The 16,192-nt window shown below is 45.7% G+C and overlaps 3 protein-coding genes across 3 annotated transcripts; all 3 read right to left on the bottom strand.

The window, feature by feature from the left end:
* Window positions 1-2,375, bottom strand: LOC137255853 (tubulin alpha-1A chain-like). Its single transcript, XM_067793427.1, has 3 exons — window positions 2,230-2,375; window positions 1,467-1,689; window positions 1-1,312 (listed from the first exon to the last, which is right to left on the bottom strand). The coding sequence occupies exons 1-3, from the start codon at window positions 2,230-2,232 to the stop codon at window positions 183-185; spliced, it is 1,356 nt and encodes a 451-aa protein (XP_067649528.1). The 5' UTR covers window positions 2,233-2,375; the 3' UTR covers window positions 1-182.
* Window positions 2,376-4,295: 1,920 nt separating this feature from the next.
* LOC137255387 (uncharacterized) lies at window positions 4,296-5,324 on the bottom strand. Its single transcript, XM_067792830.1, has one exon. It carries the CDS (start codon window positions 5,322-5,324, stop codon window positions 4,296-4,298), a length of 1,029 nt encoding a protein of 342 aa, XP_067648931.1.
* Window positions 5,325-8,124: 2,800 nt separating this feature from the next.
* Window positions 8,125-10,842, bottom strand: LOC137256189 (tubulin alpha-1A chain-like). The gene is made up of 3 exons (XM_067793906.1): window positions 10,718-10,842; window positions 9,581-9,803; window positions 8,125-9,420 (listed from the first exon to the last, which is right to left on the bottom strand). The coding sequence occupies exons 1-3, from the start codon at window positions 10,718-10,720 to the stop codon at window positions 8,291-8,293; spliced, it is 1,356 nt and encodes a 451-aa protein (XP_067650007.1). The 5' UTR covers window positions 10,721-10,842; the 3' UTR covers window positions 8,125-8,290.
* Window positions 10,843-16,192: the final 5,350 nt, after the last annotated feature.

Genomic DNA, 16,192 nt, shown 5'->3' with positions numbered 1-16,192 from the left:
TCTACTTCAACATGTTTATTCAGTTTGGCACATTATGAAAAACAGTAACCATCGGTTTAACAACTTGGCCTAATACAGGTTTACATCTTCATGTAAAAGCCCATAAGTTATGACAGGTTTCTTCTTCGTTTGGTCAAATTGGATTTCATGTTGAATGGTTTGGAGTGCTGATGAAGTTTTGCTTAATACTCCTCACCCTCCTCCTCTCCCTCGCCCTCAACAGAGTCGACTCCAACCTCCTCGTAGTCCTTCTCCAGGGCAGCCAAGTCCTCACGGGCCTCGGAGAACTCTCCCTCCTCCATACCCTCACCCACGTACCAGTGGACGAAGGCACGCTTGGCGTACATCAGATCGAACTTGTGGTCAAGACGAGCCCAGGCCTCGGCGATGGCAGTGGTGTTGCTCAACATGCACACAGCTCTCTGGACCTTGGCCAAGTCACCGCCGGGGACAACGGTGGGTGGCTGGTAGTTGATGCCGACCTTGAAACCAGTGGGACACCAGTCGACGAACTGGATGGTCCTCTTGGTCTTGATGGTGGCGATGGCAGCGTTGACGTCCTTGGGGACGACATCACCACGGTACAACATGCAGCAGGCCATGTACTTGCCGTGACGGGGGTCACACTTGACCATCTGGTTGGCGGGCTCGAATGTGGCATTGGTGATCTCGGCAACAGACAGTTGCTCATGGTAGGCCTTCTCGGCGGAAATGACTGGGGCATAGGTAGCCAGAGGGAAGTGGATACGTGGGTAGGGCACCAAGTTGGTCTGGAACTCGGTCAGATCCACGTTCAAGGCACCGTCGAAACGGAGAGAGGCAGTGATGGAGCTGACAATTTGGCCAATCAGACGGTTGAGGTTGGTGTAGGTGGGACGCTCGATGTCGAGGTTACGTCTGCAGATGTCGTAGATGGCCTCGTTGTCGACCATGAAGGCACAGTCGGAGTGTTCCAGGGTGGTGTGGGTGGTCAGGATGGAGTTGTAGGGCTCCACGACGGCAGTGGAGATCTGGGGAGCTGGGTAGACCGCAAACTCCAACTTGGACTTCTTGCCGTAGTCGACGGACAGTCTCTCCATCAAGAGGGAGGTGAAGCCGGAGCCGGTGCCGCCACCGAAGCTGTGGAAGATGAGGAAGCCCTGGAGTCCAGTGCACTGGTCAGCCAACTTCCTGATGCGGTCAAGGACGAGGTCGACGATCTCCTTGCCGATGGTGTAGTGTCCACGGGCGTAGTTGTTGGCGGCGTCCTCCTTGCCGGTGATAAGCTGCTCGGGGTGGAACAGCTGGCGGTAGGTGCCGGTACGGACCTCATCTGAAGATGATAAGAGAGTTAATTACTCTCTGCTACATGCTTACATCTGGTAAATGCTGACGTTAATTTTACGTTTTCCACTGGACGTAGAATGAGGGTTTGTTCTAGGCAGAGAACGTTTACAAGAAGACGAATATGTGGAAAGTAGACTTACCGACAACGGTTGGCTCGAGGTCGACGAAGACGGCCCTGGGGACGTGTTTCCCAGCTCCAGTCTCGCTGAAGAAGGTGTTAAAGGAGTCGTCACCACCCCCAATGGTCTTGTCAGAGGGCATTTGACCATCAGGCTGGATTCCGTGCTCCAGACAGTACAATTCCCAGCATGCATTGCCGATCTGGACTCCGGCCTGGCCGACGTGGATAGAGATGCATTCCCTCTGGAAATGAGATAAACATGACATGAAGCACGTGTAACTTACAGTCAGGCTATACATGGGGATAGGTTAGGTGCGGGTAGGTGCGTGTAGATGCACGGGGGTAGTTGGAAAGTGTCTGGGTTGGGTCCGGAAGTATTAATTAATCGAGTAAAATTCTGAAGAATGTTTTTAAGCAATTCGATTACTAAAATACCGCCTTCATTTCCCGCTACCACACTTAATATAAACACCCCGTTGCATAGTTGGATACTGATATAATTTTACGTGAATGAAATTTAAAATGGACTTTTCAAGGAAACGACAAAGTCATTAATTCATAGAGTTGAACACAAATGGCCTCTTTCGAAAGAAATCAGTTATCTGTTAACATATCTGCCTGTAAGTTACACCTGTGCTGGGCCGTCGAGGGACTTTCTCACTACTTACTGGTTATAACATTCAACCTGCAGGAGTCGCTAAACGTGGGGTTGATATAGCATAGTTTCAGTTGTTTAAGCTGCGCTTCTACCAAGATCGAGAACCAGGAATTGGAGTACTCACCATATTGGCAGTTTGGAAGAACAAATCTCACGAGACTGACGATGAAGTCTGTAGGAGAGTTGAAGTGTTCAGCCACACCCGTCCCCGTGCTTAAATACCCAGCCGCGTGTTGTGTCTCCGTCGCCATGGTAGGATTAGATGTCAATGGTTACTGGCGACAACATGAAAGCGTCGTTTCTGTGTACCCAGCAATGTACTTCAGTTTCAAATGAACCCGTTTGTCAAATGTGGAGGTCTATATATAATTATGAAGGAGCATGCTGTTGTTTAGAGTAACTCGTATGTCGTCGGGTTCTCATTGTCAATTATGATCTTGAGTCCCCCATCACAACCCCCCCCCCCCCCCCCCCCCCGATCCCCCTTGTCGAAACTGATTGAAGACGGTGTGTAAATTAACCTGAACCGCTAATGGGGAGTACGCCCTGTGTGGTAAGACCCGTGAAGACCCATGTTAGAATTGGTGTCATCAACCCAAGTTTGTCATTACAGGCGACTAACGGGATCGGGTAGTGAGGCTCGCTGACTTGTCTGACAAATGTTATCGTATCCCAATAGTGTAGATCAATGCGCATGCTCTTGATCACTGGATTGTCTGGTCCATACTCGAATATTTACAGGCCGATGCCATATGGCTTGGATATTGCTGAGTGCGGCATAAAACAACCGACCAACCAACCTTGTGTGGTGGAACTGTGAGTCAGTAGTGTAGGTTTCCGAACTACCGTATCACACCTTTTTATCAGTTGATGTCAACAGTATCTGTGTGGTAACCTGGTCACGCTTACACCTGGATTCTTAATGTGATCTTGCACAGGCACGTGATAGATGACGACCACAGTGTTTGGCTGGCGTTACTTACACACGTGTGTTATTAAAAGGAGAGACGACGTGTAAGTAGGACTGCGCACTATTACCGGTATTCCGGTATTTTTTTAAACGATATGCATTGCAATATTTTTATCTGGGAACCGACATATTGGGTAAAGAACATATGACTTTTTGTGAAGTTTTGATGATAATCTTTGTGGTTTAAATTCAAATCTACACACATTTTCATTCACAACAATTCTACTTTGACGTTCTATTAGAATACTGTAATACTATAAGTTGTATAAAAGAGTAAAAAAAATCCATGACTGTGCATCTCAATTTTGAGACTACTCTGATCAGAACCCGTAAGATATCTCATACTTTATTTTCACCCGAATATAAATTGTCATATGACACAGTTTCAGGACAAAGGGGAGAGTGGGATGGGCTTTGCAATCCCTGCCCACCCCACCCCACTTCTGGATCAGGGTATGTTTTTGTTTGAAGGAAACCTGAAGTGAGGACTAGACCGTGATGTTAACACAACTTACGTTTCAAAATTTGTTTGCTGGAAAAAACGACGTAGGAAAACGGCAATTAAGGCAGAGCATGCGCAAGTGTTTGCACGGAAGCGTGTGTTTACCAATAAAGGCGACGTTCCATGTACTTGTATGTGATAAATGGATATTATACCCACATGAGATGAAATACTATCAACGCAAATACCTGTTTATCCCAGGATATACATATATTTAGATACAGTCATGCTTGAACGACGAATAAACACCATAAAATTGAACTCCGTTTTCTGAATGGGCACCGCACCAGTGACTGGAATGTTCCGTACCGAGGAGTAGTGGTTTATTTGAGAGGTACAATGCATTTAGCTAGAATGTTCTGTTGAAGAAAGCAAAATGAGAGCGCTGCCCATGCGATAGCCTTTTGTTAGACCTATCCCTTACCTTGCTGCAACACTCACCAGCGAAACACGCAACAGCAGGAAATATGCTCAACGTATATATTTGGCTCATCAATTTAGGTTGTAGGACCGCCGGTAAATAAGTCCAGATTTGATTGAGTTTAAAATAGGATCATATCACTGACTACCATTAAAAATGTGAAACAGGTATTATATTTAGTTTTTCAATACTGGTATACATAGAAAACCTGTATTCCTTGAAAACATCTCTTTATTACATAGAAGTATCGATTTAGTGATATTAGATGACTTATGGGGGGATTTGAAAAGCAGAGTACTAGTGTGGTGTGGCATGAGGTAGTGGCTGGACGTGGCGTCCTACCGTAGTGTGGTGTGGCGTGAGGTAGTGGGTGAACGTGGCGTAGTAGCGTAGTGTGGTATGGCGTGAGGTAGTGGGTGGATGTGGCGTAGTAGCGTAGTGTGGTATGGCGTGAGGTAGTGGGTGGATGTGGCGTAGTAGCGTAGTGTGGTAGGGGGTGAGGTAGTGGGTGGACGTGGCGTAGTAGCGTAGTGTGGTAGGGGGTGAGGTAGTGGGTGAACGTGGCGTAGTAGCGTAGTGTGGTATGGCGTGAGGTAGTGGGTGGATGTGGCGTAGTAGCGTAGTGTGGTATGGCGTGAGGTAGTGGGTGGACGTGGCGTAGTAGCGTAGTGTGGTAGGGGGTGAGGTAGTGGGTGGACGTGGCGTAGTAGCGTAGTGTGGTAGGGCGTGAGGTAGTGGCTCGATTTGGCGTAGTAGCGTAGTGTGGTAGGGGGTGAGGTAGTGGGTGGACGTGGCGTAGTAGCGTAGTGTGGTAGGGGGTGAGGTAGTGGGTGGACGTGGCGTCCTACCGTAGTGTGGTAGGGGGTGAGGTAGTGGGTGGATGTGGCGTAGTAGCGTAGTGTGGTAGGGGGTGAGGTAGTGGGTGGACGTGGCGTAGTAGCGTAGTGTGGTAGGGGGTGAGGTAGTGGGTGGACGTGGCGTAGTAGCGTAGTGTGGTAGGGGGTGAGGTAGTGGGTGGACGTGGCGTAGTAGCGTAGTGTGGTAGGGGGTGAGGTAGTGGGTGGACGTGGCGTAGTAGCGTAGTGTGGTAGGGGGTGAGGTAGTGGGTGGACGTGGCGTAGTAGCGTAGTGTGGTAGGGCGTGAGGTAGTGGGTGGACGTGGCGTAGTAGCGTAGTGTGGTAGGGGGTGAGGTAGTGGGTGGACGTGGCGTAGTAGCGTAGTGTGGTAGGGGGTGAGGTAGTGGGTGGACGTGGCGTAGTAGCGTAGTGTGGTATGGCGTGAGGTAGTGGCTCGATTTGGCGTAGTAGCGTAGTGTGGTATGGCATAAGATAATTTGCTGTTCAGTATAGGAAAAAAAGAAAGAAAATATCAAAATGAATTTAGGGTGTTCAATTTCGTCACCGTATCCGGCACGTTGCTGAACACACCAAGCCTGAACACACCTGTCATCGATTCATATAAACCGCCGTCATACGGAGGGAATATATCAAATACATGCCCCGTTAAACAACAAAAACACATTATGTCAAAAACAAGTCGACGCGACCCTCTGCTCCACTTTACCTACATTGTATGCTTTAAGTGTACCATGTTAAATCTCTGTATATTTGCGTGACAAGGTAACACCCTAACCACTGCCTCGAATCTCCTGGAAATATATCGCTTCTTCTTATCTATCAGCTGTCAAACTGGGATTGTATTGCTGTTAGGTTAGTACGACATGAATAGGTAAGAATGCACGTCATGTTCAGGGTGGATATTAGCAACGCACTGGCGTCCGTTGAGCAGGCAACACCATAATTCACAACCTTATCTGTCATACGTGAATGAGCATGACTTAAGTTGATAGGCTTACGCTTAGCCTCAGAAAGTACATAATGTAGCCACAGCGGTACAAATCCTGATTAAGGTATACTTAATATCCCTCATATTGATGTGTAAACAATTTTCCGTTTTCTCATCTTAGGCATAGATCCTGGGTCACTACAACCAAATACACTTTCGAAATACTGACATGTACTTCTGTAAGCCGGAGAGGCAGTGGACTAGTCCTGTGGTATAACGTCCGCTCCTCGCGTCGAAGACACGGGTTCGATTCCTCACGCAGGCACCATGTGTGAAACCCATTTCTTGTGTTCCTTGCCTTGATATTGCTGGAATATTGCTAAAAGCGGCGTAAAACTCAGTCCACTCACTATGTGATCCGGTCCGACTATAGTCTTGGACTTGCATTTCTGTAAACCTACAATACCTTCCTTGGATCCATTCCGTTTTTGAGATCGCAAGTTACCTGTCTTTTGGTTTTAATAAACACTTTACGTGAATCACAGTCATAAGGCGACATAAAGGAATGGGTAAGGAAGTAACTGATCTGATGGCAGATTCGTCCTTCCATCATCCATCCATCCATCCACTCCCCCATGAATCCATCCATTCAGCCACCCACCTACCCTCCAATCCATCCGTCCATCCATCCATCTAGAGACAAGGTCCAAATCCCGCCGCCGGTTTTAGGCGTCGTTTCAATCATCGCGATATTTGCAAACTTCATTGCGTGTCAAAACTCGATCATAATCAATGGATAAACCGCGACATAGTAATATATTGTTAGCATAACACTGAAATTAATTTGTAACTCGCATCCAAATTGGTAGCGTAGCCAGTGAAATCAGCAAGAGATATTTGCTGATTTTCATTTGATATTTCAGGGAACATGCTGAGTGAGTTTAGATTTACGCCGCACTCAACAATATTCCAGCTATGTGACGGCGGTCTGTAAATAATCGAGTCTGGACCAAACAATCCAGTGATCAACATCATGAGTTGATCTGTGCAATTGGGAACCGACGACATGCGTCAACCAAGACAGCAAGCCTGACCACCCGATCCCGTAGTCGCCTCTGACGACAACCACAGCCGTCTTTTATGGCAAGCATGGGTTTCCTGAAGACCTGTTCTACTCCGGACCTTCACGGGTACAGGAAACATGGTTATGGATCCTAGGGGAAGTGTAGCTTTACCGAAATGCAAGCCCTAGTGACGAATGGCAAAACCGGCCCCTGTCTAAACACATTGTCTGATACGGCACGCCTACTTCTACCTTTTGACTGGGTGACTTCAGTTTAACCTGTCCTTGAAGTTTGGTGCAGTGACATTACTGTCTGTCAGCTTCATTTTGAACGTAATGTTTGGTGAAACCTAGGAGTTCTTGGTGGTGTTGACGAACCACAAAACATAATCTGGACTAATCTAGGTTTAGAGTCCGGGATATTAGCCTCTGATGCACCTATCGTTGTAAAATGGACAGACCAAACTTTTATGCCGGTGCAAAAAAAAAAAAAAAAAAAAAATACAAAAAAAAAAGCACGGGCTGAACCGACCGAACCCGGTGTAAAATCCAACTCCTTACATCCAGCTCTTTCATCGCCCGGCATTGTTTATATGCCCACGGTATGGTATGATTATGACAGATAATAATTTCTGACACACAATTACCGTCATGGCTATGTCGGCTATGCTGATACCGAATGTATCTCTGGTTATTGTTAATCATATCACTATTGTCCTTATCGGCGCCTGTATCGAGCCAAATGTGTCGTCAATGTGGTATGCAACCAAATCCCTTGATAAATTATATCAGTTACTGTGTGACGTTTCTATCACAAAAGGGATTGTTATGTGGTTCATACATACAACCCAAGCTTAAGATACTGGGCAGTTTCACCTTGTGTGTAGCGTTTAAGGTGCAGACAAACCACGAATGCTGAAGATTGAGGGATTCGAACCAGTGTGTAAAATTGTTTGCAAAGTTTGCTCGTCGGGCAAGGTAGGCCTGAAAGTTATCAGTCCACAAAATAATTTGAAATTTTAATGTAGAAACTAAGCAAACAATAACGAAAAGATCAAGTATCATTAAAAAACAAATGACCCCTGGAAAATTCACCAGCCAGTTGGGCCAGTGTCTGTAGAGATTTACTGGCCCGGTTGGATTTTTCCTGGCTAGCGGACAAGTGGCTATGTCGCACACTGATTCAAACTAGATCCCCAAACCCATATGTACCAAAGGAACAGAAAGGTCTGTGTCATTACAAGATTTCACATGATATAAAACACATAAATACTGTCTATTTCAACATGTTTTATTCATTTTGGCACAATATGAAAAATATTAACCATCGGTATACACCTGATGTCCATTTTGGTCGAACTGCTGTTCAGTTTCTTAGTTGCTGTTTCAAATTGTTCAAACTGATTTCATGTTGAATCATAGGGAAGAAGGAAGAGGTTTTGCTTAATACTCCTCACCCTCCTCCTCTCCCTCGCCCTCAACAGAGTCGACTCCAACCTCCTCGTAGTCCTTTTCCAGAGCAGCCAAGTCCTCACGGGCCTCGGAGAACTCTCCCTCCTCCATACCCTCACCCACGTACCAGTGGACGAAGGCACGCTTGGCGTACATCAGATCGAACTTGTGGTCAAGACGAGCCCAGGCCTCGGCGATGGCCGTGGTGTTGCTCAACATGCACACAGCTCTCTGGACCTTGGCCAAGTCACCGCCGGGGACAACGGTGGGTGGCTGGTAGTTGATGCCGACCTTGAAACCAGTGGGACACCAGTCGACGAACTGGATGGTCCTCTTGGTCTTGATGGTGGCGATGGCAGCGTTGACGTCCTTGGGGACGACATCACCACGGTACAACATGCAGCAGGCCATGTATTTGCCGTGACGGGGGTCACACTTGACCATCTGGTTGGCGGGCTCGAATGTGGCATTGGTGATCTCGGCAACAGACAGTTGCTCATGGTAGGCCTTCTCGGCGGAGATGACTGGGGCATAGGTAGCCAGAGGGAAGTGGATACGTGGGTAGGGCACCAAGTTGGTCTGGAACTCGGTCAGATCCACGTTCAGGGCACCGTCGAAACGGAGAGAGGCAGTGATGGAGCTGACAATTTGGCCAATCAGACGGTTGAGGTTGGTGTAGGTGGGACGCTCGATGTCGAGGTTACGTCTGCAGATGTCGTAGATGGCCTCGTTGTCGACCATGAAGGCACAGTCGGAGTGTTCCAGGGTGGTGTGGGTGGTCAGGATGGAGTTGTAGGGCTCCACGACGGCAGTGGAGATCTGGGGAGCTGGGTAGACAGCAAACTCCAACTTGGACTTCTTGCCGTAGTCGACGGACAGTCTCTCCATCAAGAGGGAGGTGAAGCCGGAGCCGGTGCCGCCACCGAAGCTGTGGAAGATGAGGAAGCCCTGGAGTCCAGTGCACTGGTCAGCCAACTTCCTGATACGATCAAGGACAAGGTCGACGATCTCCTTGCCGATGGTGTAGTGTCCACGGGCGTAGTTGTTGGCGGCGTCCTCCTTGCCGGTGATAAGCTGCTCGGGGTGGAACAGCTGGCGGTAGGTGCCGGTACGGACCTCATCTGAAGATGATAAGAGAGTTAATCACTCTCTGCTACATGCTTACATCTGGTAAATGCTGACGCTAATTTTACGTTTTCCACTGGACGTAGGAATGAGGGTTTGTCGGGTTTTAGGTAGAGAACGTTTACAAGAAGACGAATATGTGGAACGTAAACTTACCGACAACGGTTGGCTCGAGGTCGACGAAGACGGCCCTGGGGACATGTTTCCCAGCTCCAGTCTCGCTGAAGAAGGTGTTGAAGGAGTCGTCACCACCCCCGATAGTCTTGTCAGAGGGCATCTGACCATCAGGCTGGATTCCGTGCTCCAGACAGTACAATTCCCAGCATGCATTGCCGATCTGGACTCCGGCCTGGCCGACGTGGATAGAGATGCATTCCCTCTGGAAACCAGACAGACACATTTAGGTACTATATATAATTATTTTATATATTTATAAAACAGCAAAACATTTGTTGCTTATTGTATTGCAGTGGTGATATTTCATCTCGAGAATAGCAAAATAACGGTAATATCTATGAGAGATACTAGCCATATATCGTCAACTACCGTGTTCCAAGACCAACAACCTTCTCTTTCTTCTATATTCTTATGTAAACAAATTTGGTATTTTACCCATAATTACATTAAAGATCACTAAATGGGTCATTATGCAAAATGCTTTCGAAACAGCGTTGAGGTTAGTGTGTTCAATTACCCCGGGTTCAATTACCCACATTGTGTGAAGCCCATTTCTAGTGTGCCCCGCCATGACATTGCTGGAATATTGCTAAATTCGGCTTACAACCATATTCACTTTCTCTTGGAATTTCATAATCAGTGTACATGATTACATGTGAAACTGTACCCACAAATAATAAAATAATCACGAAAAAAAATCATTTCCAACGCGTTTTATGTAAATATTCCCCTGTTTCTGGTGGGTTGTTGATCGTGATCATCTGAGCATTAAGGTTCAACTTGTCGTTCAGGTGATGTGACGGTGTTCCTGTTTCAGTAAGCCATTAATCCTCACATCGTGCCAATGTGGGAATCGAACTTGGGTTTTCGGCGAGACGAGATAACGCTTTAACCAGTAGGCTACTCCCCCTCCACCTCAATTGAAGATATGTATGTACATGATAAGTATGATTTGAAACCTATCCCTTTGTACACAATAACGAAGATAGACACACATTTTAGATATGTATTCATGTTGTAAATCACACATGTATGCTATAATACATATGCGATGAATATATACATATTAATTATACATTAATTAATATTATAATTACATGAAATACATGTACTCACCATGATTGTTTTTTGGCACTGAGCAAATCCTCACTGGACTGGCGATGAAGTCTTGTGGGGAGTTGAAGTATGCCTGTCCACCCACCTCCACCCTTATATACATGTACTCGGTCCCTTGTTGTGTTCGTCGCTAGGGTGAGGGTAATCTCATTGGTCCTTGGTGACACGGTCGCCCACTTGTTGTTTACCACAATGCGCGCGACCCTCGCGTAACTAGGTAGCGCCGTAGTCACTGGAGGTGCGTGTTCTTTCTAATCTGCCACTTTGTAAGACCTTTTTGTTCTGTGAAATCTAACCTACCTTTTAAGTTACTTATTGACAGTACGTACATGCACCTATTCCAACGAACTCGTATTTTTTTCAGCAATATATTCACATTTACATTTCACTGATTTTTTTTTTAAAAACAGGAAAAAAATAGATCGGGTGTCAAATATTGAAATAAAGAGAACGAAGTATTTGATCACGTTATAACAAAAATCAGCTGTTCTTATGTTACGGACACGGATGGTTGAGTAGACATAGATTATGGGATATGCTTGTATTTCTTTCGAACCCCTTACCATAACGCCTCATTTGTCAGTTAGACGACACTGTCAGCATCTGTGTTGATTCTGTAATACCCTTTGTGAAGACAATCTGTCTCAATCACGTAAAAGCTGTGTAGTGAGGTAAACGATATCGTTGGGTGTGGGTACCGTATTGTTTGCTCCGTCAATGCTCGTAAAGACGAGAGTCTGGTGGTCACGTTTGACGGGTGACGGGAGTATTTATGAACAAGAACTGGTCCCTACTCGATTGTCTGACAGCGGGAACGCATTGAATGAATGTTGTTATCTTCAATATCACACAAACATACTTTGGTGAATCACATAATATCAGTGCGTGATACAACCACTGGACCCCTAGCCCGTGGCTAGTAAATATCCAGTCGGACCAGTAAATCTCCACTGTCACTGGTCGACTGGCTTGTGAATTTTCATGGGGTCAATTTTGTAAACATATCACTCTCTCCGACTTGTTAAGTGACAATACACTTTTTAATCACGAAATTGGGCTTATAAAATAATAAAAAGGTCATCATATTAGCAGCTTAATGATGAAGTCAGTCTCATGCCGACAATGTCTTATTCTCATCTATTTTTAAAAATCTTTTGGATGTTTCTACATTCTGATTTCGGGCTAGTGAATTATTTTTGTGGGCTAGTAACCTTCAGGCGTAGCTTCCTCGACAGGCTATAACAATTGGAAATATAACTATTTCGTTTGTTTGTGTGTCCTTCCTTTCCTTGATCTAGTTTATAAAATTACGAATATGTGGTGAAATTTCAAATACACCCTGCTTCAATAGACAGGTAGGTAACCGCTCAGAAAGCGCTTCAGTTAAGAAATGACATCACACGATTAAAAGTCGAATTAAAATACGAATACAGAAATAATACGTATACCATGTCAAACTGCTGATTTTAACTCTCGCAGACTAGCAGCTGTCATGTATCCCCATGAAAATTTAGAATAGTTGTCAAGTTTAGATTTCTGAAAATGAAGAAATCAGCCCCCTTTCGTTATATTTTACATAGGATAATTCATCGATTGTTTTGTTTCTGCAAAATATATGTATTTCAGAGAGAAGATGCCTTACACGACCCGGTTTAAAATTGGTCTTCGGCCATCCATGATTGTTGAAGGATACGACTAACTGACTCTTAAGTGCGTGAAAGAGTATAGTTTTACGCAGCGTTTAACAATATTCCAGCAATGCCACAGCAGGGAGCACTATAAATTGGCTTCATACATTGTATCCATGTAGGGAATCGAACCCGGGTTTTCGGTGTGACGAGCTAACAGTGGCTAGGATTGGCTAGGTTTGTTGTTTCTGCTCTTCCTTTACTAAATGGTTTTGCAGATCGATGCTCGAAAATATGAGTCAGTCCGAGAATGTCAGGTACAGACATCTGGGGTTTAAAGACCGCAAATAGACAGATGGAATATTTCAGTGTACGGTTTTATATTAACAGCCACACAAACATAACAATCATTTAAACAAATCTGTGGTGAAGTCAGGAAATCACGGAAATCTATCGATCTGTACTTACGCCCTTTCCAATTTGATACCAGCCAATCAAGAAACGGTCACTACCACAGTAGCTGGCCATTAGTGGGTCATCATTAGTAGGGTTTCCACAGACTTACATGTTAATTAACTGTAAATAATAATTTTCATAAAGTGAAGTAATTTTATTTTAATATTCTGCAAACATCTTGGAAATCATCTTCAGCTGCATGTATATAATTTTCTTTCATCTTTCCGTCTATTAGTTATCGAATAGTACCTGATCAAATACCATAAGTACAACTTGATTTCAATCTTTATTCCCCACACACCCATGTTCAACCCGATTCGTAACAGTCATCGGAAAATTGAATACAGATTATGTGCATGTTGCTGAGGTGGTTTCTCAGGTGGAGTATTGAGAACAATTTGAGCAAAATTAAATGCTGAAATGAAAATTATTCTTGCAACAGTTAATCAACAGGCAAGTGTGTTTGAATTTCACTAATGATGACTCACTTGCGGCCAGCTGCTGTAGTTTGGTCGCTTGTTGGCGTACCCTTCGTCCGTTCAAGAGTATCTTTTGCTCTTCAGATGTAATGCAATCATTTGCTTTTTCAATATGGACTTGCATCAGACATTAATACAATGAACGCTTAAGTCTTAATGGGCGATATATAACCTCTTAGTGACATAAACCCAGTCAACCGAGGGGCTGGTGGGATACGAATGTATCTTACCTGGCACTTAATATGTTGCAAGTATGTTTTGTACATAATTTTGCACCAAATGAGTGAATAACTCATTCAGTTATGTTTCAACCTCGCCCATTCATCGAGCAGACGATAGATAACAAATTTAGAGTTATTTCCCTTGAATCTATTTCATTTGAAAAAAATGACTATCAGAAGAATGTTGTATTTCATCTTCAGTTCGAGGTACAAAGTTGCGGTAGGCATGTGGCAAATGCAACACCAAGAGTTCGGCAATGCAATATGTCTTACACGTCAGTAGGGTTTTATTTGTAAGTAATGAAATGAGTCAAAATCCGACATTTAATTATTAGCTAAGCGTTTATAGTTTAGGCTTGTGATGTTGATTTAATTGGGGCAACCCGTTTTGTGTTGGGAGATAGGCGAGGAACATGACTTCTGTACACAAGTACAAGTGGAGGGTGGGGGTGCGGCAATTTTATACATGAAAATATTAAAAGGCTATGTTTAAAAATTATCGGGGTTGGGGGTCTGGTTCGAATCCCAGTTTACACCGCATATATTCGTTAACACCATACCCATACTTCCAGTTTCACCTAAGTGGTAAATGTCTGACACAGTGATCCCCCTTGACCTTCCTCTTCCATTGAGCCAGTAAGAGAGTGAGTGAGTATGGTTTTACGTCAACTTTAACAATATTCCAGCAATATAATGGCGGGGGACACCAGATGTGAACTTCGCACATTGTACCCATGTGATGACTGTAACCCGCATCTTCGACGTGACGAGTAAACGCTTTAACTACTAGGCTTCACCTCACTCTCCCGTGTACCCAAGTGGTGATTGCAACCAGAGTCTTCGGCGTGACGAGCAAACGCTTTAACTACTAGGCTTCACCTCACTCCCCCGTGTACCCAAGTGGTGAATGTAACCCGCATCTTCGGCGTGACGAGTAAACGCTTTAACTACTAGGCTTCACCTCACTCTCCCGTGTACCCAAGTGGTGAATGTAACCCGCATCTTCGGCGTGACGAGTAAACGCTTTAACTACTAGGCTACACCTCACTCTCCCGTGTACCCATGTGGTGAATGTAACCCGCATCTTCGGCGTGACGAGTAAACGCTTTAACTACTAGGCTTCACCTCACTCCCGCGTGTACCCATGTGGTGAATGCAACCAGAGTCTTCGGCGTGACGAGTAAACGCTTTAACTACTAGGCTACACCTCACTCTCCCGTGTACCCATGTGGTGAATGCAACCAGAGTCTTCGGCGTGACGAGTAAACGCTTTAACTACTAGGCTACACCTCACTCTCCCGTGTACCCAAGTGGTGAATGTAACCCGCATCTTCGGCGTGACGAGTAAACGCTTTAACTACTAGGCTTCACCTCACTCTCCCGTGTACCCAAGTGGTGATTGCAACCAGAGTCTTCGGCGTGACGAGCAAACGCTTTAACTACTAGGCTTCACCTCACTCCCCCGTGTACCCAAGTGGTGAATGTAACCCGCATCTTCGGCGTGACGAGTAAACGCTTTAACTACTAGGCTTCACCTCACTCTCCCGTGTACCCAAGTGGTGAATGTAACCCGCATCTTCGGCGTGACGAGCAAACGCTTTAACTACTAGGCTTCACCTCACTCCCGCGTGTACCCATGTGGTGAATGCAACCAGAGTCTTCGGCGTGACGAGTAAACGCTTTAACTACTAGGCTACACCTCACTCTCCCGTGTACCCATGTGGTGAATGCAACCAGAGTCTTCGGCGTGACGAGTAAACGCTTTAACTACTAGGCTACACCTCACTCTCCCGTGTACCCAAGTGGTGAATGTAACCCGCATCTTCGGCGTGACGAGTAAACGCTTTAACTACTAGGCTACACCTCACTCCCGCGTGTACCCATGTGGTGAATGCAACCAGAGTCTTCGGCGTGACGAGTAAATGCTTTAACTACTAGGCTACACCTCACTCTCCCGTGTACCCATGTGGTGAATGCAACCAGAGTCTTCGGCGTGACGAGTAAACGCTTTAACTACTAGGCTACACCTCACTCTCCCGTGTACCCAAGTGGTGAATGTAACCCGCATCTTCGGCGTGACGAGTAAACGCTTTAACTACTAGGCTACACCTCACTCTCCCGTGTACCCATGTGGTGAATGCAACCAGAGTCTTCGGCGTGACGAGTAAATGCTTTAACTACTAGGCTACACCTCACTCTCCCGTGTACCCAAGTGGTGAATGTAACCCGCATCTTCGGCGTGACGAGTAAACGCTTTAACTACTAGGCTACACCTCACTCCCGCGTGTACCCATGTGGTGAATGCAACCAGAGTTTTCGGCGTGACGAGTAAACGCTTTAACTACTAGGCTACACCTCACTCTCCCGTGTACCCAAGTGGTGAATGTAACCCGCATCTTCGGCGTGACGAGTAAACGCTTTAACTACTAGGCTACACCTCACTCTCCCGTGTACCCAAGTGGTGAATGTAACCCGCATCTTCGGCGTGACGAGTAAACGCTTTAACTACTAGGCTTCACCTCACTCTCCCGTGTACCCATGTGGTGAATGTAACCCGCATCTTCGGCGTGACGAGTAAACGCTTTAACTACTAGGCTACACCTCACTCTCCCGTGTACCCAAGTGGTGAATGTAACCCGCATCTTCGGCGTGACGAGTAAACGCTTTAACTACTAGGCTACACCTCACTCT

The sequence above is a fragment of the Haliotis asinina genome, chromosome 11 (assembly GCF_037392515.1).
Source record: "Haliotis asinina isolate JCU_RB_2024 chromosome 11, JCU_Hal_asi_v2, whole genome shotgun sequence".
NCBI classification, from domain to species: Eukaryota; Metazoa; Mollusca; class Gastropoda; order Lepetellida; family Haliotidae; genus Haliotis; species Haliotis asinina.
This window is presented reverse-complemented; position numbering and strand designations above follow the sequence as displayed.

Coding starts and splice junctions, on each gene's coding strand:
- LOC137255387 (XM_067792830.1), bottom strand. CDS start 5,324: ATGCCATACCACACTACGCTACTACGCCAAATCGAGCCACTACCTCAC.
- LOC137255853 (XM_067793427.1), bottom strand. Junction 1,313..1,466: donor CCTCGAGCCAACCGTTGTCG/GTAAGTCTACTT, acceptor TATCATCTTCAG/ATGAGGTCCGTACCGGCACC.
- LOC137256189 (XM_067793906.1), bottom strand. Junction 9,421..9,580: donor CCTCGAGCCAACCGTTGTCG/GTAAGTTTACGT, acceptor TATCATCTTCAG/ATGAGGTCCGTACCGGCACC.